This window comes from Harpia harpyja, chromosome 3, assembly GCF_026419915.1.
Source record: "Harpia harpyja isolate bHarHar1 chromosome 3, bHarHar1 primary haplotype, whole genome shotgun sequence".
NCBI lineage: Eukaryota > Metazoa > Chordata > Aves > Accipitriformes > Accipitridae > Harpia > Harpia harpyja.
This window is the reverse complement of record NC_068942.1, coordinates 39,165,720-39,191,288: the sequence shown is the minus strand read 5'-3', so window position 1 is coordinate 39,191,288 and position 25,569 is coordinate 39,165,720. Positions and strand designations below refer to the sequence as shown.

The 25,569-nt window shown below is 41.4% G+C and overlaps 1 protein-coding gene across 7 annotated transcripts in view; it reads right to left on the bottom strand.

Moving 5' to 3' along the window:
- The window catches only part of AMBRA1 (autophagy and beclin 1 regulator 1), a 142,214-nt gene that overhangs the window by 38,629 nt on the left and 78,016 nt on the right, over window positions 1-25,569 (bottom strand). For all 7 annotated transcript variants that reach the window (XM_052782054.1, XM_052782056.1, XM_052782060.1 and 4 more), the window contains 3 exons: window positions 19,587-19,697; window positions 10,870-11,058; window positions 10,261-10,415 (listed from right to left, as the gene is read on the bottom strand). In XM_052782054.1, the coding sequence (XP_052638014.1) occupies window positions 10,261-10,415; window positions 10,870-11,058; window positions 19,587-19,697 (455 nt within the window). The remainder of the gene's footprint in view (window positions 1-10,260; window positions 10,416-10,869; window positions 11,059-19,586; window positions 19,698-25,569) is intronic.

The window sequence follows — 25,569 nt, the reverse complement described above, 5'->3', positions numbered from 1 at the left end:
AGTGCTGGCACATCAGTACTGTAGCACCTGTCACAGCCACCGCTTAGGTATTAAACCTAGGTATTTACTTAGGGCAGAGAGCCAGGCGAGGCTGCATGACAATCAACAGCCTCAAGGAATCTTTCCTGATGATCTCTTCCTCGATGTCAAGCTGCTGTACTTAAGTGGGAAGAAGGGGGCCCAGGGCACAACACATAAGCACTGAGCTACACAGTTAAATTGTACCTGCCCTGGAGGGGTAAGAAAACTTTTTGCTAAAAGCCTCTGCTCTGCAAAGTCCTAGTTATTGACCTAGTGCTTCCCTCTTCGCCTCCTGCTTTGTCCCAGGGAAGCTGCTGCTATTTAATAACGCTCTTCAAATTCCACCTTTCCCCTCCATCTCTGGGGTATGCCAACGTTAAAAAGCTGGACAGGGCAATCGCCAGGATCCTGTCAGTCATCGCAGTAGCAGCAGGCTGCCCCACGCCTGTGCTACTGCTGCCAGCTGGCAATGGTGCTGCACTGCTCGCCTGATCCGAGCAGCACTGTGCCTGGCCAAAGCGGAGGCACCATGTCACCTGCACAGCCATCTCTTTGCTCAAGGCCTTCACACCTCTAAGGAGAGCAATGAAAAGCAGGGGAGTGCTGAACACTATTTGTTTGGCAGAGTGGGACCTTCCTTCTCCTCTCTGGCACTCAAGAAAGAAAAAACATGTTTTGAAGCTGGAGGAGAAGAGAAAGTTGGCACAAGCGGGTAGGGAAACTCAGCAGGAGCTCTTGCTTTTTATCTTTTTAAATTCAATAGAGACATTTCTGCTCTAGACTAGATGCATCGCCTTTCAAGATGCCAATAAATTTCAAGCCATTACCTCTACTTAGCCCATGCAGTAAGTTGGGCTGTTAGATCAGCTTTGATAAAGACTGCGTGGGGAGGGGGTGCAGATGTTCTCTTGTTTACATGGGGAAGTCTTGTTATCCGTGAAGCTCCATCCTGACAGGTAAAGGGAGAGAAAAGGCTGGAGCAAATCAGGTGGGTTTATAAGGCACCAGCCTAAAATGTAATTATTAATTTTCAACTGAATTGACGCTGTCACCAGAGGCTGACTGACCATGAAAACGCACAGGAAGAGAAACATTGAACGTGCTTAAACCCAATAGAAACCTCTTACTGGGAGGACTGGTAAAATCCACAGTTTCACAGCTACTCCAACCTGGGTTGCAGAGAAAAGAGCTTCAGAAAGGAGCATTGATCTCTGCTGGATAGGTATAGCTGTACTGGCAGCCAACATTTGTACCTCACACCTGCACAGATGTAAAGTTTATGCTGGTAAACAAAGTGCTCTTCATATGGATACAGGTTATACCACCAAAGTAATGGCGGAGGCTACACAGCTTTGCCAGTGTAACTGCAGCTATACCAGAGCCTCTGGCCAGCACAGGTACCTCTTTTGTAACACACTTTAGCAAACTAAGCCACATGAATTATGTAATACAGATGCAGCCCTAAAAGCACAGCCAATCCACAACACTGTATTAAGTTCACTGAAAGCACACCTCCAAGCAAAGCCTATGTACAATTTGAAACTACTCAGAGAGCGTTAAAACATATGCAGAAAACTATAAACTGCACTTGTATTTGCCAGAGCAGCAGATGAGGTGCAGCGACAGGATGAAGGCGTAAGCAGACCAAAACCAGCAGCAGTACAACTAGGACTGCACACATTTTACATTTCCCCATCTGCCCTTCATATGCTGCTCCACAATCTGACCTTGAATAAGAACTTCAAGTTTCAGAAGTTTCACTACATCTTTTTTGATTGCAAGCATCTCACTGAGACTGAAGAGCACCTAAATCAATTCCTTATCTTTTTTTGCCTTACCCACCGATAGTGTGTTGCTGCTGAAAAATCTTACCTTTTTTTTTTTTTTTTTTTTAATGTCAACGTTAACTAGTTCACCTCTGCCACCAGGGTATCAGATAAATTGCTATAAAGTATCTACCACTCTATTGAAAGCACTGTATGTCCTTTGCTTAGCTGCCAGGAAGCCACCTGCATCACTGACTTCTATAATGCTGCCAATTAGTTTAAACAAGTCTGTGGCTTTTTAAGGTCCAGAAGCATAATAAGAAACAGACATCCTAACCTGACCTCCTTAATAAATAACACTATCCCTTTTTTGCTTAGATTACATTCTTTACTCTGCCTTCTATTAATTAATGAATTTCAGAAAAGCTGCTGAAATTCAGGCTTATGCCTTGCACTGCCCCAAACCCCAGAGCCCTCTGCAGCAGAATTCAAGTTTAGCTTGTCTAAAGCAGACGAATGCAAAGCAAAACAAACACTCCTTGGGATAACTGACCAATGGCTCAATACATTTATTCATAAGACAATGTATATCAGTATTTTGAAACAAGGCAAGTCCTATACGCAGATGCAAAGAAAAAGGCATGCATTTCCCATGATCAGATGGGAAAAAATTTACTTTTTTGCTCCTAGTCTCCTCTTATTAGGCAGGTTGGTCTATGCTGCTCTCAACCCCTCCCCCACAGCTGATTCCTGCCAACAACATAAACGTCTTTGCATTAGATCTTCTCTGTTAAAATGGAAGAAGCAAAAAATAATGCACTTATCTTTTTGGATTTGTCAGTCTTATCCTCAAATGGATCTTATTAATGCTCAGCACAAACAAAATTTCTTTCAACTCCATTTATCTTCCCCAGATGTAATAGGATCATATATGAAATTCTTCTTCAGTCTTTACCATTACAACAAACCTCTTTCTGCCTTTTTCTGCACCTGTTGTCAGTGTAAAAAATCCTAGCTTTGCTTTCTGAGCCACAGTGAATTAAATGAGAACTAACCCTTAATTTTCACCAACAACTGAAACCTTAACTGAGGATACTTGATCCAATTCCTAAAACAGGTCAGCACCAGCAGTTTCTGTTGGATGGACTGAGAAACTTTCTGCAAAGGTAAAACATTGTTGGTTCTTCCTGACCATACTTGATCCCATAATTTATTGCTGATCTTTCAAATCAGGAGAAGTCTCATTATAGCACACCCTTTCTTTCTTTAGCCTAGCTCTTGGCATTATCAGCTGGTACTTTATCTCACAAGCCTGCCATGCAACTACTACTTGAGAAAGAGCTTTAAGATAACTAGTGGGAAACTTCAAAACATTAACAAGAACTAGGTCTTATGAAGAAATGGATCATCTCGGGTAACAAAGCTCTCACTCAGGGAAGTAACACACTTGCAGCGAAGTGGCTCATTAATTTGCTACCCATCTCCCAAAGGCTGCAAACCCAGGGTAATACCTCCAAAAAGCCCTTTAGGGGACTGGTCCAAGCCTGGATCTGAAACCTAGGGCTGAGTAAGCAAGAAATTGCTAAACAAAACAATTGTCCTTTCAATTGTGCATGCGTGTGGTTGGAACAGATGAAAGGAGAGAAACGGGAATGCCAAAGGGGGTGTTAGCGTGACAGAAGACAGATATGTATATATTCAGTGCAGATGCACAAGTGAACTGAACTGTGCAAACAGGACTGTGCCCCCAGCTATTGCTATCTCTTGCAAAAATCACCAACAGCTCTCAATGCTGGAACAAATCTAATAAAAATATGGTCACTTCTATGGCAAAAGGAATGACAAGCTTCTTCATTTTTGCCCTTAACTCAGACTGCAAACCAAAAACAGTACCTGTGAATTCCCCATTAAATGTCATGCTAAGACTGTAACAGCAAAATCTACAATATGTTAAAGATCTAATGACAAGGGCAAAGGATTTGCACATAGCTGCCATTCCACCCTGCTCTCCGTCTGCTGAGCCTTCAATAGAATAGCATACAAGATCAAATGTCAACAATATGTTGATGACAGAGCCACATGCATCCTCATCTAGGTGAAAAGAGGCTGTCATCCAGCTGCCTACACGTCTGGAAGGAATAAATACTGGAGGAAAGACTTGGCTTAAATTTAATTCAAGAAAGACAGTAGGAAGAAGTACTGAAAAAAAGTCTTCATGAAATTGCAAACCTCTTCTCAGCCCATGGCCAGTTTAGTGCAAATCTGGTAATAATTCACCTTGGCTCCCTTCCCCCTACCTGACTTGGCAAGATGACTGCACATCAATAATTTCCATTTGCCGTAATTTCTTCTATCTAGTTACTATGGACCCAACTGCACCAAAGCTAACAGTAGCTACTGTGGGGCAAATGGGCTCAAGGCCTTACCTGAACTGCAAGAGCTCAGCTCTCCTAATACTGGACCCCATATTAAACAAAAGGTCTTGGCTCTCAACTTCACATCCCATGAAGTAAAAACATCCTGAATAGATGTCATTTGCCTTTCCTTCACACCAGTTTGCTAAAACTGACACTGCTCCCATGTTTAACCATCGCATGAGATATTAACACAATATTTATGAAGGGATCCTAACAAGTTTTAAGTTTTTACAGTTTCTTGTAAGTTCTGTCTTAGCAGCCTTCATGCAGACACGGGTGAATTGGTCAAGATAGCAATTTAACTAACTCTTACAACATACCATTCCTGCATCTATACTCAAATGTGCGCATTATGCAAATCTTCATGCCAACTACAACACCAAGGTGGCACTGCATTTTCCAATGATGTTGAATACAGCTCTTTCTTACAGCACCCTACATAAGCCATGCTTACCAACATGGGTTTTGGATATGCTCTGCTTTTCTAAAGATACCTACCAGAATCTGCCAATACACCGAGCATATAAAACTATTTGGCCTCAACCAGACTATTATGCTCCACTTTGTATTAAAAGGAGGGATTTCCCTTATCAGTCAGAAAAGGGTTCTGTCCCCATGCCCTCTTCCTAGTATCAACAAGTACATGCAGTCTGTGACTCTGCTTGGACTTTCGGTAGTCTAAGAAACATCTACCTGGTTCAACTTCTGCCAGCAGTGAGAAATTTCTTTGGGCAGTAATTGGATGTATTATTTGCAGTTCTACTGTACAGAGCTGTCAGAAGCTCCCCCTGTTGCCTTGAAGATGTCAAAATCTCTCTTGAAAGGAGACACAAGGGACCACAGCAATAAGCATGCTTTGTCAATAACATAGCAAGAGGTTGGTACTCTCTCTCTTGCAAACTGCGCTTGTTTTCAGAAGTATGTTAGTTCATAGGAACAGAACCACTGCAGGTAATGTGTTACAATAAGCCATCTCCACATATTTTCCTAATCAATTTTCTTTTCACATTATCAAGAGTTCTGACAAAACTGTAAATTGCGCCTCAGTGAAGCAAATGTGCACAGCCATTTGCTTTCAGGCTTAAAGTCCCTTTGCTTATGGCTGCAGGAACATTCACAGCTCATCCAGTGAGTCAACAAGGTCTGGCAGTGACCTTTGCAAACCACACTGGATACACTCTACTGACACTTGCATGAAGCTCAGAAGACAATAGCACTCAGTAAAATTGTGCATCTTCTCACATATTCTGTGCATCATCCTCATTAAGAGTTAATATACTGAAAAAAGTTTGGCTCCGTGCTAAAACTCCATGTGCCTTTCTGCTTCAGGCCCTTCTTCCTGCAGGATTAGGATTTCTCCATTTGTTTACAATGGAAGCGTACATGTATTTTGTTCCATCCAGGCTACTGACTGACTACTTCATCAGGATGTTTCCCAAATACCGGTAGTCTTGTCACAAGCTAATTCTGGATCTCCACAGCCTGAATTTCCTTCCAGATTCAAAGCACAATGCTGTATTTGAGATGGGGCTTGGTTAAGTCACCTTATCCCCACAAATTGCATGATTTGCTCTTCAGCTTCATGTCAATCAAATTTTTCTATCAACTACCTCACTTTTTGTATCGTCAGCTTAAAAGCTCATTTCCAAGTTTTATTTTAATTTGGATTACAGTAATCATGTTTTTCTGATATTTCAGAGTTAGCTTCCTCTGGGTAAAATGAAAAACATTAAACATTGCAAGGGCATCAGATTTGTGAATGCCAGAAATAAAACTACCTTCTGGCTGCCTTTCTCACTAATATCCACTGCTAACAGATCTAGGGCAATATGATCCTTACTCTTCTATGTTTCTAATGAACTTCAGCTCTGACCAAGTTTCTAATTTCATGTTCTTCTAAGTTCTTTAAGCTCTGTATACTCTTAGAATCATGTGGAATTCAGAAATCACCCTAGACCCAAGCAGCCTGAAAACAGATCCTCTTTATTTGGAGACCAGCTCCATCTGTGCTTTCAAAATAGGCTGCAAAACCTATTCTTAGTCCATATTTGGAATCCTTTCTCCAAATTTCCCATCTCTGAAACTCAAATATTTCCAGACAATTCCCAGTACCACTGCTACCTGTACCACTCCAAGCTAGAGATCTGCTAAAAGCAATTCCTCACCTGTACTCTCCAGCTACAGATAAATTTCAGAGATGTTAGCTAGGTTTGCAAAAAACCAAACCACAAACACAACAACAAAAAAATGAAGCTTATGCATACCACTCTTGTTAAAAGTCAACACTACTAGAGAGCTTTTTAAGCCTCAGTCTGAAAATGAAACTTGTTCTTTAGCAAAGCCAGGTTTCCATCTGAAATGCTAAGCAGATCAATCTGAAGGGAGTGAACAGAAAGAGCATGAACCTTTAGCTCATGACTACCATATTTGATGACAATTCACTACTTTTACTCCATTTCTGAACAGAATTAATAACTGTCGAATCACGTCAGCCCAGACCTGTAGAACTCTACCCGATCTCTCTGAAATATTAGAAGCAAGATGTATATGGACAATGCACACTTGTATAACCAAAATGCTCCTTAGTACAGTCCAAAAGTGCTGTAGTTCTCAGAACATTTCTTTCCAACTCTGAAAATTACACCAGCAGCCAGTGAATATTTAGGTGCAATTAAATGTATTGGAGTTTCACATAACAAAACTAATTAATTGCATCTTCAAAGCCTCTATTTCAACAGCAAGATGGAGGAAACTCTCTGAGGAATAGAAACATGTATTCCACTGACTGCCAGTCAAGGATGTGGAGGAGGAGTTAACTGGAAGCAGAAATAATCACTGTATTTCACTCCTCAGCAGGCTGCCACGCTTTTGCAGTGACTTATAGGCCACATTGCCAAGCCCTAATCTCCCATTTCATTGATTGCAAATAGAAAGGCGTCAGGGAAGGAAAGAACAATTGTGAGACAACTTACAAGAATTTTCATAGAATCTGATGTAGCATTTCTCTTTAATTTCTCTCTTGGGAGTTTTGTGAGTAACGTAAAATTAAAATATCCACAAAGCATTGCTTCAGAACATGGCTATGACTTATTTTTAATTAAGAAGTTGAGTAACAATTGCTATGTATTACCAGCTGTTGCCACAGAGGCAACACAGATGCTTTCTGATTCTCTGTAATGCACACATTAAATTAGAGATTGAAGAATACAGTTTCACCAAGCTTCCTAAACCTTTTTCTACTGCATGCTGGCCAAGCTGCAAACAGGTTTTTTACTCAACTGAATATGAATACATCAGCCATTGTAAAGACAGTGTGCTAAGAATATTATAAAGTTTCCTACTTAAAGCTCTATTTTCATTTTGCATGCCTTGAAAAGTACTACAAACTCATGGAGCAGTTTTATTGCAAAACTCAAGACAGAAGAAATATCTGTAGGTGATCTAATTTTTACAGCTAGATGAAGGAATAGTATTTACAAGATTAACAGTTTATTGTCTTCCAAGCTTGGTCCTACAGACTGCACAAAGATGACCAACAACACACAAGAATGTTGAAAATACTCACCATCATCCCACAGGAAGGCTCTTTAACCAAATTAATTCAAACTGGTCTAGTTGTGACCCTGTCTCATACATAGAAAGCTAAAAGTCCAAGGCAGTCAGAAATGAGACATTTTTAACATCTTTAAACATCATGTGGGAAAGGAGAAAACAGCAAATTAGTTAGCAAATCCTGCTAGACTAGATAGATTTAAAAACGTGGGGGAAAGGTTTTTGGAGGCTAAAAATACACGTGCAAGAAAGATGAAAAAAGCAACCTTTAGAATACATGCAATCCATCTGGAGAAAAATAATCCAGAACTACAGCAGATGAGAAAGACAGGAGTGCAGTGATGTGGAGCAAGTCTGAAAAGCAAGAGTGGGAAAAACTGTACACAATTTTCAATGCACCATAAAGCCAAAAAAAGAAAAAAACCCTAGTTTTTTACTGCATAAGTAAAGCCCTGTAGTCCAAAAAAAGCAGAAAAAAATACCCTCTGTGGGTTTCTGGTAAGACTATGCTTATCACATTACGTACATTTAAACATATTCCAGAATGAGAAAAAAAAAAAAAAAAAAAAGAAGGGTATTTTGGAGACAATTCAGAAGAGAGAAAAACGAAAGCTGGAAGATTGAATTACAAGAAAAGATTAAGGGAATACAAAGCATTACTTCACTAAATGGTGACTAAGAGCAAGGGTACAAGCATTTGAAGAGTATAACATACCATAGGGAAAGAAGATATGTTTGAAATGGAGACGAAGAAATATAAATGGAAGATTTGGACAGAAGCTTACTGATTTAGCTGGCTACAAAAATATGTCTCCAAAAGGAAGGGCTAGAAGCCATAGCAACTGGAGTTTAGAGTAAAGGACAGATGAGAGGAAGAGACATGATTTTAGCTAATAGGACGTCTCTATCTTAACTTATTATGATATGGTAAAAAGACTGTGGGAAGGGATACTCCCGTATCTGGCAGTAAAAGCTATGTACTTCACTAGGATCTTAAAATAACTGAAAAAAGAAACAGTACCAGGGTAAACCACACTTTTAAAGGGATCTAACAGGATACCGAATTCATGTAATTAGTGATCTTATATCCACACAGCTTTCACCAACTGTACCTGCTAACCAAATGCTGCTTTTTTCATAAATACATTTTAATTTCTGTCTCTTACCTTAAGAGGCTTGTACTAGAATGGTAGCTCAGAACCAGGCCTGTAAAAGTACTGACTGGTGCACCAAAGAATATCCTCATCATTGATCTTCCCTTGCCTTATAATGTGGAGCAGATGATGACAATAAACAAGAGTTTTGTATCAGCTGATAAAACAGCTCATGTAATGACACAGCTGAGATGACCCTCTCTGAATCATGAGCAGTCTGGAGAGCAACTACAGAGTCTGAAGGTGAATCAAGCAATTTATCCCAGAGACAAGTCTCTCCGCAGTGCAAGGCCACCAGACAAATGGCTCACTGCAACCCCTGTACACTGGGAAAGCTCTGCCAGAAGTAATAATAAGAGGAGCCTTTTAGACTAAAAGAAAAAGTTTTAAAAAGAGAGAGGGGGAAAAAAAAGCTACTCATGTAATAAATTCCACTATGATCAAGTTATCCCCAAAGTGAAAAGTTTGAATAGCTATTTTTCATCTCTTGCAACAAGTCACCTGAATACATGGCCTTAAACTTGAATCCGGCACAAAAATCAGCTTTAGAAATTACCTAATTCTGCCCCCTCAACTCTCCTTGTGCATTATCAACTGGACATAGCTTTTCCCATCCTAAACTATCGCTGAACAGCTGTTGTGCTGTGCTGATGAACAAAGCAAGACATGAATGTTCTCTTAACTCTATTTGCCAGTTTGCAAAAAGATGAAAGTTTTCCCTCAGGTACTAAACAAGTCAGAGTGGGTCATGGTTCAGCTCTCCCACAAAGCAGAAGTACAGAAAGATAATTCCAGTGCCCAAATATGCCTACACATACATAGAAAGCTCACGAATAAATAGCCAACAAAAGCCTGTTTGGCAAAAGTATGATAAGCCTCATCTTCAGTCTGCAAGTATGATATGAAACTTGGCCCCTACCCCTCCTGAAACTGCTGGTGGCTGCTCTCCTAGAGGTTAGCCACTTTTAGGAATGTTAGGAAATGATCCTGAAGCCTCGGCTGAAAAACTCCCTCAGCAAAGCCAACTGTAGTACCACAAACAAGATGCATATTACTCAAAGTAGTACAAAAGACATACTAGGTACTCTGAATGATATCTAGACTTAGGAATGTATATGTTTGTCATCATATTTGAAACCAGAGTAAAGTTTCACGATTCCATTATATTTATGTTCTCCTGCCATGTTTGCGTACCTCTGTAATAAATTCTTTTACATGTTCATTATTCAGTGGGCCTGGAGCATGCTACCTCTTCGCTATCATAACCCAGCAACTAACTACTAGGCTAGAGCCAAAGCGACACAAAATCACTGATGAAAACACACAGAAACAGGATACACATACACTCACCCTCATAGAGGTTTCTCCACCGTGGGGCTGTTGCAGTCTGAAGACTTGAGCAACCATGTGTTCTGTGGAGGGGTGCAACAGGATACGTCGGGAAGCCAGTCCCACCATTACATATCTGCCCATTGGAGACAGGCTCACAGAAATGGCATTAGGGCCTATGAAGAAAAGAGGGGTTATTTCTCTCACAGGTTGACATCCCTCCTCATGCTTCATCCTCACAGCTTCTTCATTCCCTTCCAGCATTCCCATAACGTATGACATACTAAGCTCATTTTTATAAGGGGTAGAGAAGAATAAGCAGACCTGCACAAGCACAAATTTTGCAAGACATTTCCTTGCTGCAAGTGTCCTCCCACTAAGACAATGGAGTTCTTTAAGGAATAAAAAACTATCCCTTAGCAGCTCCCCTGTACCAGCACCTTACATGTCCAGACCATACGACAAGTTTCTCCCCAGCAGTACTCTGTTTGTAGCTGGTTAGAAGGCCAATAAATTATTTCCTGTTACTACAATCACTGATGTTCAGACTATTGCGTTTCTCACTGAAGGCTGAGTTCTGAGGTAAATTCTCACACCCCCACCCACCCTGAATTCTTGCTGCACGCTTACCAAATCGCTTTGTGTAAAGCATCTCGCCCAAGTTGTGGGGTGCCAGAGAATACACAGCCAGTATTCCTTCATCAGGGAAGCCTCTTTGACTACTGGGAATGAAGGCTGCCAGCAGCTGCCCATCGGCAGAGATATCACAGCTAGCATCGTTGTAAATCTTGCAGTTTTGAACAAGCACGTTCACAGAGGCTGCAAAGAAGAAAGGAACAATGATTAAAGTACTCAGGTTCAAGAGAGAATAAAGTAAGATTTAAACCTAATGTTGGAGACTGGACAGTACATGCAAAAGGCACTCAAGACATTTAGCTTCCTCCAAAAGTTTATGAAATGTTAATACCCTGATTAATGTAAAACGTCCTCCAAAACGGAGATAAGACAGTGCAATGAGCCCAGGAAATGAAATCTACTCACCTCCTGGAGCCTTCAGCCAAGAAATAGTGGCAATTGTACTTTATCAAACCCTTGCTTTGTTGAGCATAACACCATCCTTTGCAAAGGATAGCACAGCTCAAACAAGTCTCAAATCGTGACTCTCTGACAAACTCCAGCAGTGGTATCATCAGAAAACAGTACACCTTAATTCATTTCCCCTTCTCTTGTGAAGCCCCTACTGCCAGCTCCCCTTATCTCCAATAAACAGGAGATGAGAGAAAAACTCTTCCCTGCAGATATAGACATTCATTTCTGACAGCTGATTTTTACACCAATCTTGGATAAAGCAAGTGAGAAAGGGCAGAGACTTCTCCAGCCAGTCCTCCATTTAATTACTCCAGTATTTGAGACACTCATGCATTCAGTGAAGTAACTGTTCAGCAGACAGGATGGTGAAGAGTGATTCACAAAACACAAGTTTTACTTTAATCTCTGCTGGTGAGTTGCTGGCTGACCTCATACAAATGTTTTCCCCTCCATGCCTTGCATATGCAGGCTACAGGCTCTTTGGGCTACTGAATCTTACTATGCACTTGTGCCATTCCCAGTACAATGAGGTTCCAAGGCCTTTTAGCATCGTCATCGCCAACAGTTCAATGGTGGCTTGACAAGACAAGGCTGGAGTTATGTTCGCTCCCTCAGCCTAACCTAGATGCGCTTCAGTTTTTCACTAAAACCACTGCAATTCTTCCAGGAGGTTTGGAGCTGAAACGGCATCCACTATTTTGAGGATGGGGAAATTTCAGATTCTAGAATTTTCAAACTCAAGGGGACAGAAATATAGAAAAAAAGAAATAAAGCCCATCTTTGCAATATAGAAACTTTGCATGCTAGAAGACCGAATACCCCATCTCACATGCTTGAAGCTATAGCATCATGTGGAGCACTATGTCAACTTCTACAGTCTAGAAATTCTCTTCTAAATCATCAGACCATGTCCAGCCTAGAAGCAGCTTTGATTTGTTCAGCTAAAATTGCAGATAAGTTTATGAAGGTACTTCTTGGGCTAGATTTCTTATTAGTTTAACAAAAGAACCATGCCAAGAATGCTTTAAGCATTCTTGGAAGTCTGAACTTCCAAATCAAATTAAGGCTGTAACCCAATGCTTTAACAAACTGACACTGCTGCCAGAAGAAACAACCTCTGCCCTTTGTTTCCAACACTTCTGTGGAAAGCAAGCTACATTGGCATACTGATATGGCTGAGAAATTACTGACTGTTGTCTAGGTCACTTTTCAGCCAGAACAGTTTCCCAACCAGGTATGCCACATGACCACATAGACACTTGCAGCAGCAGAAAAAAAAGTCATGACAGGGAAGCAGACAGGACTGCTCCTTCTTCCAGCTTTGCTGATTTAAAGCACTCGCTGAGCCTCATCTTTAGTTCTTCTGGTCTCAAAGACATTTTTCCTGGGCGCTGCTTTCCTACATGGTTCAGTATCAACTTCTACTGTTCCATTTAAGAAATTCTGATGAAAAAGAAAAACAAGGATAAAAAGTGGACTATGTAATTACATTCTGTACCAAACCACCTACAGCTGTACTCTAAATTTATTCAACCATTTTTTTCAGTCTCAAAGCTGCTAAAAACAGTAATTTTCAGCCTAGTATAAACAGAAAGGTGCTGAACAGAAAAAGGTAAACAATGGTAGTCACTGTCAGTCCTGTAATAACAGAATCTAAAATACACATGGCCCTCCAAAGAACAGACGGTCCAAAAGATGACGAAATTCCTGAGTGCTTAGTCTGAAGCTAGTTGAACAGAAAGACAACAGATTAAAGACTATACTACCTAATTTTATAAAAGGTAGAATTAAAATTTGCCCCCTTTTTTTTTAGATCCAGGCTTCATTCAAGTACTCATTATGTCATCACAAGAAGAATGGGCATCAACACAAGAACTGTAATATATGCTGTGAACTAGTTAAAGGATACATTACAACAGGTTGCACTATTGTAATCCCCATCAAATTGGGAGGATTCCTGCAGAGTTCTTCAGTGACTCATTTCAAAACCAGTCTTACTTATTAGCTTTATCAATGGGCTATGCACAGAGTGGTGCTGGTTGATGAATTCTGTTGACAAAGTTGGGTAATTTCATTAACAGAGCATGATCAGACCACACAGTGAACTGAAGTACACAGAGACGTAACAGAAGTGAAACAAAAGAATTCTAGAGTGTGTTAACATTTATAAATTTCTGCTTTCCTAGGAGCTTCTCAGTTGGAAACAAGAGAGAATCAACTTTGGTGATCATAGCAAAGACTAAGCCATCCACCCCAGCATAACAGTGAAAGAGATGGCAATCCTAAACTGCACTAGGGAGCACACTTACAATAGAAATATCAGTGCTGATACACAACCTTGTGCTGAGACCACATGCAGGATACTGGGCACAGTTTTGGTCAGCCATGTTCAAGAAAGATTAAACCCTAAACGGTAACAAGTCCAGCAAAGAGCTAGGAAGACGACTGGGGGAAACGAAGTATGTATTTTATGTTTGGGAAAAAAAAAAAAAAAAAAAAAATTGGCAAGGAAACGGGATTGTATTTACAAAAAATACCAGAAAGTGCATGCCAGAAAAACATCAGTTCTCTTCACAAATAATGCTGACAGGTGAGTAAGTGGGTAAAAGCAGCCATTAAGTTTGGAAATTAGAAGAAGATTTCTACCAGAACAGCCAGAAGTGAAAGGGGCAAAGAATTTAACCAATTTTAAGACAGAATAAGAGGAACTATAGGATGTGCTTGCCTAAGACAGCAGGGAGCTAGACTCAGTGGCTAAGGGGGTCCTTTCTCACCAATTCCTTTGTAGTGTACTCTAATCAGCAGTGATTTAAAAAAATTGGAAAAAAAAAAAAGGAGGAATGGGAACTTATTGGAGAGGTGAATATTGGGACTCTCCCAGCCAAACCCGATATAACTACTTAAAAGAGAGCCAAGCAAGAAGGCCATCAACACAGCAAAACTACACATTACACAGGGAGAGCATCTGCCAGAGGAACAACTATGAAAATTATTAGAAGAGAAAATACAGTCCAGTCCCTTTCTTTGGGGCCTAAGAACTGTTCTCTCTCATTCCTGTTCTGCTAGATATCTAAGTTTTTGTCCTCCATCTCTGGGCTCAGGATGCAGTTTCCATGAGGTAGCCACGGTTTGTCTACAATGTTAACTACCGCCATTTGATGCTCAATATTGGAAGTAGAGAGATTGCATACTTGCATCATCAGACCAAAGGTATGGGTGTCAATTTAGCCCAGGGACCCTTCTGTACTGATGAACTCCTGGTGCTTTTCAAAGAGGTGCAAGAAGTTTGAGAAGGGACAGACATTGATTTCTCCAGGCACAGGCAATGTTTCTTTCTTGTTCCTGTAACTATTGAAAATGACTGTAGGATCCACATCTCTTCTCAGCTTTTAAAGTTTGGGGTTTTTTTAATCTAATGCAACCTTGGACATTCATATGAAAAGAATCCCACATCTTTATTTTTGTAAGGTAAGAAATGCTTGTATTTCTTCTGTACCATTTACAGATTCAGGGACATTGCCATGTTTTGTATATAACCTTACAGTTTTTCCTTTCCAGGTCGCTAATCCTCTTCCAGATCTAGCATTTACTAAATGTCTTTTTAAAACAATGTTGGGTTTGGACCACCAGTCACCAAGAGTCTGTTTATCACATAGCACATGTCCAGTCATTTTCTATCTACACAGTTTTTCCTCCCCCCACCCCCCTCCTTCAGCACAGCACAGAGGTTTTTGGTGAGCAGTCCACAATGATGGCCAACATGACTGTGTGTCTTGTTCTTTTTAAAGTTTGTTGCATATGGTGAATGCCTCTTAGCAAAACAGATTGTGAGCTCCTCTGCCAGAAGAGAACTATCTTTCCCCCTTGATGTGTGCCTGGAACATAAAACATCACAGATGCAAGTTGCACTGAACAAGAAAGCGCGCCCTTTATTTCAGTCCTTCAATGTATGATTCACACTAGCATTATGGTTTTTTGCTCTTCCCTCACTTACAAAGGATGAGGGACTCAGGTAGCACTTACACCTAGAACCAAGGGAGCCTACTGTGCGAGCAGAAAAAGTCTAAATGTGAGAGGTGGAGATCTCAGCAAGATTTCATTTTAAGGAACAGCATGTAAGAGATTCCCAAGACATGGGGAGGATGAAGATACCCATGCATTTGACGAAGCCACAGGCTGTTTGATTTCTTTGAGCCTGAGGCCTGATCTATGAAAATGAAGCCAATACAGGAGATTTTAGAGAAAAAAATTGCTATTTTTGGAAAACCATTTACAAGGCTGCCCTTTCATCTTGTGTTTTCTTTTGTTGTTAATGCAGCCACTGAGCTAAAAGAACAGATCAAAAGAAACATCAGAGAACAAATTAATCAAGCTGTTGTGCCAACTTGGAGTGCTTACACCTACAGCATAATTATGCTTGAAGCTGGGGAAGGCCTGGAACACTGGCAGCAACAGCACTGTTTGCCAAAGGAAAACAGTGCTGGGTGCACCATCCGCTCCTAGCCACCCTTAAGGATGACACTTTCTTAACAGCTGCTCCTATTTATACATTGTTTGGCATGTTTGTTTTTTTTTTCCCTTTCCTTCTTTTAAGTTCTTCTGCATCCCAGTGTGAATCAAAGTATTGATCAAATCACCTTCCTCAAGTCCCAGCCAGTGTTAGAACAGGACAAATTCCTGATGCATGACTAACTGTGGAAGAACTAGACCAGTTCAGCCACAATGGCTAGAAAATGAAATAACGAGCAGTGAGTAGCATGAGAGAAACTACATTCAAGAGATATAAACAAGAGATAAAACCTTCAAATATTTTACCTGTGGAAAGGCTATATTCTACACTGTTTGCTGATTCAATACTTACCCGTTAGCTGCAGGAAATTTTAAGGATATGCAACACTTACTAGAAGAATATTAAATAAACACCAGAGATAGCATTGTCTCTGCTGCCAAATAAATTCCCCATCCCAATGCTGATATGACTGACAATTACAGTTTAAGACCAGGTCATGTTTATTTCAGAGTTATTAAAAGCAAAACTGGCAATAGGAAAGAAGAAATCTGAAGCCATCTTTTTCCATTTTGCAATTAATAGAGAAAGACAGGGCAGAGACTAAAATCCCACAAGTCCCTGCAAAGCCATTTCCCCAGTACTGCCGGAGTCCTCTTTCGTGCGCTTGCTGGATTGAGCATTAGCGAGGTTGCTGCCACGGAGCCGAGTCCTGAGTCTAGGGCTCCAAAGGGTGCTGGGGCCCAGCTGCCGAGATCACAGGACGGCACTCATCATGCTGCTGTCACTTGCTCAGATGTGTCTGATTCAGTGGACAACACCCTACTTCCAAACTATCTTTTCTTTGTTTAATTATAAAAGGAAGAAGAGCAGCTCAGAGACGAAGGTTGGCCACAGAGTCATTGCTCTGATGGAGAGTGGAGCTGGCAGGCAGTCCCAAACTTCGGCTGCATCATTTCATCTGCCTGAACTCCCAAACCACTTGTGGCTCAAGTCAGTCCCAGAAAGTGCAATAGCCCCCTCTGTGTAAGAGGGCTCTCTCACATGACCACCTCTGATTTATAGAAAACGATGGGAAAAAAGGAGCTATTGAGGTCACATGCTTTACTGGGAAAACAGTTTATTTCCAAGATCAGGAAGAGTCAGAAAAAAACCCTTCAACCCACCACTCCACTGTTATGCATTTAGCTTCGCAATATCTCTACAAATTTGTGCACCTTGGCAAACTTGCAGCTTGCCTTTGTTCTGTGCCTAGGCAAGCTTGGCAAATAGCTGTTTTAGGATGAGCACAGCTGCTACATCTTCATGCATCCCTACTAGACCTTGGCAGAGGGAGACGTGGCTAACAATCTAGAAATGTTGGAGTTGGGCTCAACATGTAAAAAGGAAGAAGCAGAGTAAAACCGAACATTTCCAAATGATAATAAATCAAGATGGACAAGCCAAGTTTTATGAAGCACAAAGTGGGGAGTCAGAAGGGCTGGGGATGCGCTTGTAGCGGGAACCCTGCCTGCAAGAAGGGTACAACAATAACAGAAACCATAGCCCAATTTCCAGCTAATTGGAAGCTATTTCAGAATGGAATTGTCCTGGTAGGGGAGAGGGAGAAGATTGAAATTTTGATGTCTTGAGGAGCAGATGGTTCTTATTTTCTATGGGATTCCATAAATTATAAACAAACATCTTATGCTTTTTTTTTTTTTTTTTTTTTAAATCAGCAGCGTTCTCCTCAGCAGCCAGATGGGGGGGGGGGGGGGGGGGGGGGGGGGGGGAAGCTATTAGCTGCTGTAGCACTCTTCAAATACTTTACAAGCTTGCAAAGAAGTCCCAAAGAATTTAAGTCAGCAGCAAGATGCTTCCCCCTCTGCATTCATTTTTATTCTCTTCCAGAGTCTGGGTGGGCAATAGAAAGTATTGCCACCACATGGCAAAACTTCACCTTGAACACTGATCCTCAGCCTACAACTTTACACTAGTACTACAAAGTTTGGCATTTAACAAGACACATCAAAGCCCTGGCACACAAGTTCAACACAGTATTCTACTTTCAAGATGACACTGCGTGCTCCTTCCCAAGAGAAAGAATGTTTCTCAAGGACAAAATATAAAGCATCTTCCCCCTTTACAATGTCGAGAGCTACCATCTAGAAGCAGGGCTTCTATTTCCCACCAGGCTATAAACATCACACCACAACATTCTATACAATGTGAAGGAAGGAGATGAAACAGAAACACCAGATACTTTCTCTGTAGGAATGACACAGTAAGAAAGCTTTTTGTAATGCGATGGGCTACTGGTGGCTTTCCCCTAGCTCCTCTGACTTCCCAGAGACTGGGAGGTAAATGGCCCCATACAGGTTGCCCAGAGAAGCTGTGGACGCCCCATCATTGGAAGTGTTCAAAGTCGGACTGGATGGAGCTTTGAGCAACCTGATCTATTGAAAGATGTCCCTGCCCATGGCAGCGGGGGTGGACTAGATGACCTTTAAAGCTCCCTTCCAACCCAAACCATTCTGTGATTTTATGATTTCAATTCCTCACATCTCTGCTGCTATGGTATCACTACATGTGCTCCTTTTGTGGGTTCTTTAAGCAACAGAAGAGCACCCCACAGAGACCTCTATTGCCAGATATGTAACTTCCAGAATTGCAGAACAGACAGGGCTGGGACTGGGAGAAACTTGTTCTGAATTCATTTCAATGGCTACCTGTGAAAGCAGAAGCGTTTCTGAAAACAAAATCCCTGTTCTCCCTAAAAAAGTCAGTCCCTTAAAGCAGAACCCAATCTGGTTTTGCTGAGAAGTCGAACAATGAATTTCACATATGCACAGATACGGCCTAAGCCAAAAATCACTGTACAAAGAAACATTAATGAATATCTACCTCCTATCTTTGTCCCAGGCTGCCACAAACATAGCTTGCTGCACAGCTTCAGAAATATCAGGATACCACTCTGGGTTAAAAATAGCCTTTCTAGTCAAGTTAGTTTTAGCCCTCAAAAAGTCACTCCTTAATCAGCTGACCACAAGCATCAAATCTGCTTGTGCCTGCATCAGGAAGTCTCTTCCAGTGCGAGAGCTAGCTTATGCCATAGAACACATGTAAAACTATGGTCTAATTTTCACAAAGGGAAGGAGCAAATAAATAAATAGATAGATAAATAAATAAAATTAGCAATATTGCTCATATTCTTGACCCAGAAGCAGCTTTCACCTGAGATATAGGATGAATTTGCTTTTGCAAATGGCTAGAACCTACACCTACTTCTCCTGGCTCGCAACACAGTGGTGAGCAACACACCAGGGCCCTAACTACCAGAAAGTATTGCAGCACTTTAACCCACACTAATGTCAATAACTTGGAGAATTCAGACCCAATTCATTAGCAAGTTCTAATTTAAAGGTATAAAGACAACATCCCTCTAGAAACTTGTTGGTAAAAGAATGAGGAGACTGGATACAGAATTCTTCTAGGAAGACTGTGTATTCCCATGAGAATGCTCACAAAAGAGCTCCATTTATGCATGGGTTTACTGATAGCAAGAATACACAAACTAGACAGAGCAGAACAGCTCTGCATGCTTTTAGTCAACTTTCTCAAAAGGCTAAGCATTTTACAGTTCCCAATACCACAAGACAATCAAGTAATCCAAGGCCTGCGACATACAGCTACCTTTGGAAGACCCTAGAGCTTATGGTATCTCTGGTTGGTATAGACTTAAAAGAAAGTTCTGGTACCCTTTCCAACTTACCGTTGCTGATTTCAGGCAGATCAAATTTAGTGAAGTCCCACCACTGAAGCCGGTAGGTGGTGTTGGCAATGTTGCTGGCCACGGCTGACTGTCCATCCCCAATCACAGCACCTACAGAAAAGGGGTAAATAATTAGCAACTTAACCTCCAGAAAATTATCCAGAAAAGAGCTGGGGAGACAAAATCATAGAAAACCTTTCAAAATCCAATACACAAAACTCTAGATTCTTAAAGAAACCTTATTTACAGAAATGACAACACCTCCTAAATAAGCCACAGAGCACAGGAAATTAATAGGTAAGCACCTCCCTGTAACACATTTCTGAAAGAAAAGAAAGTTGATGAGAGATAAGACTTGCCCAGACTCACAAGGCAGAAATCCTAATCAATTCATTTGGTGCAAATGCATTCTACTTATTGGTACTAGTGAAGCTGTATTTTCACAGACCCAAAATTTTCTAGTACAGCTATGAAGGCAGACCAGAATACATGCTAAGGAAAAGCACTGCCCTAGCAAATCACGCACATTTGTGGACATAATTCCTGATACTACTGTAAACTCCACTCAGAAGATACAGGTTGCCTACAGTATTTGCCACACAGTAAAGACTGTAACAAAATATTAGCAAGGAGGACCTACAAGCTGGCCCTTCACTGCTCTAGGTGACCCAACCTACAGCAGGCAGGGGGCTGCCCTGACTCCATGCCCCTTGCTAACCACCCAAGGACTTGGGCAACAGTCCGAAGCAGAAGGCTAAGCAGAATACTTCAGAAACTACCACAAAGAACATAATTTTCCAGGCAGAATGGAACTGCCATGGGTAACTCAAGTTGGCATACATTGGAGAAAGCTCAGAGGCATTAAATGCAATCCCTAGGGAGACAAGTGGAGAGAAGAAACAGTTCTCCCATAATAGTACTAGAGTAAAAAATCTCATTATTTTGCAGTCTCTAGGGCCTTCATATACATGCAGCCCTTGCACTTACACACACATGCTGGCACCCAGAGAAACTCAAGGTAATAGAATTTGATAAGGGAGAGCAAAACAAGATCATCCCCAAGCACAAATGAGGAAAAGCACAGCCTCCAGAGTCTACGCAGTCTGGATTTCAGCACCTCCACACTGTCTCTGGTGGGAAGCACACAGAAAAGTCAGTGGCTTCACTCTCCCACAAGGGCTGGCTCAGGACTGCTGCCACAGCACAACAGTGGAAGAGACATCACTTAGACAACTCTGTATCCAGTACACAGCAGGCCAGCTGCCTGTGCAGAGAGCTAAAAGCTTGCTAACTGCTAGTAAATGGAAGTGTTGTGGAGGAAGATGAAGAGACTAGGGTGGCTGGATTTTTACTTTTCTTATCAAATCCCAGCAGAACACTCAGGCTTGTAAAAAAAATGACCTGAAAACACATATACACACTAACAGGGTTTATGTTTTCTCTGCAAAGTAAAGAACAAGGTGGGCAGGGCAAAGTAAGGAAGTAAATTCTAGACCAGTGCTGATAAAGAGAAAGACACCAAGAAGGCTACTGCTAGTCCTCTTTTCATTGATAAGCTGTCTTGAGTCCTGATTTTTGGTTCTGGAGAAAGCTCAGAAATATGCCAAGAGCAAGACTTCTGAGCAGACAGCTTTACACCGTGTACTCAGCTGTGCCAGGCCTCCAGCAATCGACAAACCTCCACTGTGCGTCTGCTCAGTCTCTATCTGTCTCTGTCAGATGCACACGTACACTTGGGAGAGCAGAATTAACATTTCCATTGCTTTTACATATGCCCAAGGCCTTGTTCTTCATATCCCCCAAAACAAAGGACTCCTCTGAACAAAAGATACACACTGGAGAAAGCAGATTCAATGCATTAATGAAACTACATTTTGCAACCAGAAGTGGAAGAAGGACAATCAAATTTTATGTTGTTTCATCTTTAAAAGTCTCTTCATTGCAAGCCTGGGTTTGGTACACAAGGGCAGCTCTTCTACTGTCTTGCCTCCAGCCACCAGGTGGAGAAGAAAAAACTAGTTTCTGTACAAATTTCAAGCAGTGGGACTTGCTGCAGGGGAACAGTAACTAAGATCACTGACTAGGTAGCAACTGCCTCATAGGACTAAGTCAGACAAGGAAAACACTCTGCAAAGACACGCAACAGAAGTACTACTCAGGGCACAGAATTCCAGAATATTGATCTTATTACAAATGAACATTACGAAGTTTTGCAATAAGAACAACCTTTGTAGGTATAGCAAGTAATATATAAACTGGAGAATAACATACCCTAGGAGAGTAATCATGCGCTCCGTCTGCATCACAGAAGCCTAGCAACATCACTAACTGCTCCACAAACAGCAAGTTCATCTGGCTTATACAACTGTTGCACTTAATGCTGCAAGTACCATAAAAAGGCTGTTGGCAAATGGGTTTGAGTTTTCTTCTGTAAAGATTCTGGTCTTCTCATCCGTTTCCCTGGAACCTTCGGGTTAGTTATGGTGTTCATTTAAACCTTGCATCCCCTTCACCTCTAAAGGCAGTCTCATCCTACACGGAAAAGCTAATGATGAAAAAAAGCAGTACTTCCGCATCTACAGGACAGTCCTGCACAAATTTCAGAGCCAGCAAAAGCTATCAACTAGTGCTAGTATTTCAGGTAACAGACACCTTTATCAAAAAGATTAGGACACAGAGAACAAGGTTCACAGAGTGAAAGATGCATGTTCAGAAGGATTTGGTCCATTTCTCAAAGGCTCCAAATCAGTGTGCCTAACACTAATGGCAAATCCATGATCTACATGTTTTTATTAAGTAATTACCTCTACTTATACTAATTATGTAATTGAGAAGTATAATTATTAAATTATATCTAGCTACATATACAAATGTTATTCCACTTTGTTATCACAAGCCCTGCCAGAAGCCTCCCACATGCACGCATGTACTGTCCTACAGGAAAGATGATTAAAAGCATGCAAACATTTCAGACATTCAATTTAGGGAGGAAAATACCCCCCAGTACACAACTATGCTATCCTAACCTTTGTTGTTTGCTTTTTCCATTGGTTGATAGAGAAGATTTGAGACCATGCGTGGAAAACTTAAAAGTTAAAATCCTCACTACAGAGCTTTTGTTCACTGTGCAGTGTGAGAACTCATTCTCAAGCTGGCTTTGCCCAGTCAGGGTTTCGGCCTGGGTGTGAGCAGAAGAAGATGCAGTTACCTCTTAAATTCTAGTATAACCTGGAGGCAAACAACACACTTCAGCATCTTAAATGTGGGCAGCAGCAGATCGGCTCTTACAAGCAGCAGTTCTCACCAAGCATTTGACAGTCTGTCCTGATTCCTGGGTCTTCCACTGTTTGATGGGATCACAAGTGACTGCAGTGGGTACCAGAGGGTCTGGGGCTTGTCATCCCCACAAACAGAATGACCTTTTACTGCAGAGATGATGTAGATTTCAAAATGCTGAAATCCAAAGCGAAGGCCAATTGAAATGCAGTGAACGTAGGTTTGATTGGCAGCTTTCCTGCGTCTGTCTATCACTGCGTAATAAACACTGGGTGATGGCAGAAATGAAGATAAATGCTTTCAGCAGCCCCCCCTACTCCCCCCACCACCCCAATCTCCATCCACCCCCACTCAACACATGACAAGAGAGTTTAAAGGGGGGGTGGGGGGGAAGTCTTAACAAAGACTTGAAAAAAAAAATCCTCAAATCTTTTCTTATAGGCCACCTACACGTGACATATTTATCCGTCAGTCTCAATCCCCTCAGAGGGTCCAACTCATCTTGGCATGTGGAGAAACGAACCTTTGCCAGTTAGTTATTGCTCATTTATGAATCAAGCCATGCAAGCCAGTGTCTGAGTTTAGACTGAAAGGGAAAAAAGCGGTGCAAAACCACTTTCCATGGCACTCCAGCACTCCCTCAGTGAAGAGCAGGATACCTCCATACTACTACTATCAGAGTCTCAGAGGAAGTGCCAATACTCTAGAGCTACACAGGCTCTGGGGTACAAGTTTCAAGAAAATGGAACATCCGCATATTATGGGAATTTCCTTCCCATGTATTTAACAGAAACCAGAGCTCAATTTTCTTTCTGGACTAGATCCTTCACTCTTAAGTTTTTACTATGAGGGCACCTGCCAGACACTAAGAGAAAGATTTCTTCAGATGCTTACAGATAAGCTTGAGGAAGCTGGAGAAGTCCCCAAGCTAATTTGTGACTCAATTTGAGACAGTGATTAGGCCCTGGTATAAAATTCCCCCTAGATTAATACTTGCATGAATGCCTTGGAAAAGTAGTTACCTCTTTATGAGCCCGTTTGTAACTGTAGCTAATGATACTGAGGTTATCCTACACTTGCAGAAAGGATCTATCACAGCTGATGAGTTTTACATTCACTAGTTCTAGATTTACTATAATCCAGAGGCTCCAGGAAGCCCAAAACACAGGACAAATCTATTTGATAAACCAAGGATAAAGCTCTCTGCTGCAAGAATACACCAGATTCTCTCAAGCAGTTCTGAGGCAATTTGAATTCAGCTGAAATGTGATTACCAATCTCTGAAGCCTAGTGGAAATGTAACAGGTTCTTGCACATCTCTGACCCTAAAGTATTTTATGGGGCATTCTGGTTTTGGGGGCTACCTTTGATCACAGTAAATATATTAAATCCTGAATATGAATTTGACAAGTCCCAGCAAATCTCTGTTCCAGGCTATCACGAAGATGCTGCCTTTGAAGTGGCCAAGCTAACTAACTAAAAGTGGCCTAATGCTGTAGAAACAGTATGCCTAGCAACCTGGTATTTTCAAGGATTTATTTTGTTTGTTTTTCAATGTACCAGCAAGCTGTAAATAAATAGGAAGTGGGCAAAACGATTTTCATGAATGGATGCACAAAACGTTACTAAGGGTAGTTCGGCATATGCTAAGCATTGAAGGGATCTCAGCTTTGATGTTAACTGAGAAAGCCTCAAAGAGGTGTATGCCCTCTGAAGGCTGAAACTTTCAAAAAGCTATTATTTTTCCTTTACCCCAGCTGTACAAAATAAGAAGAAATGCAATTTCCCATTCATGCTCATTCCTATTTCAAAATTTCCTTTTAAAAGGGGCAATGCTTAGCATGCTGACTTCCACGGTCCCATCAGCTATGGGAATTTGAGCAGGCCTCAGCTGCAGGTAGTGAAGATGACTGCCCTAATAGGAGCTCAGTCAAGTGCCCAAGGGCTTCACTCACACAGTGAATAATGCATCACATAGGAAGGGAATTTTCCAGCCACAAGCTTCAGACTTTAAAAGGAAATCAGTTTATTTGCAAGAAACACAAACAATAAACGAACAGACGCCCTGCCCAAAGACTCCATCCCCAGTACAGTCATGACAGCTCCTTGACATCTTACCTTCCTGACATTAGAGATCTTCCTTTGTCTGATCATATAACAATTAATACAGAAATGCATCTGGGAAGAGTTTGTCTTTGATGGTAGGTCCAGTTTTCCCTCAGGGAAACTAGAAGAGGTTAAAGTCCTTTTCAAATGCATTCCCCTCTTATCTGAATTGTTTGCACTTCACCAAGCAAGCTGGTAATTCTTCTCCTTAAGAAAGAGAATTCCTGCTTCTCTGTTGTTGTTCACCCCATAGAGATGCCCCTGCTCATGTCACCCTGCTACACATGGAAGTTGGAAAATCAGACATGAAACAGCATGGTGAGTTTCCAGAACCAGCAAGAGCTGAGCCAGCAATATTCACATAGAACCTCTCAGATGAGGAAAACCCTGTACTCTCCTCAGTGACAAATGACATATCTTATCATAGCCTTTGCATATACACACTGGAGCAAGCAAATGTCACCGTTTAGGAAGTCCTCATCCTACTCAGGGTGACCAATAAGGAACAAGCAGTTTCATTTTCTTGCTGTAGGAAACCATCCTATCTCAACTATCTCAACCCTTTCAGCTGCTGTTAGTGATGGATTGTGGTCTAAGTCTC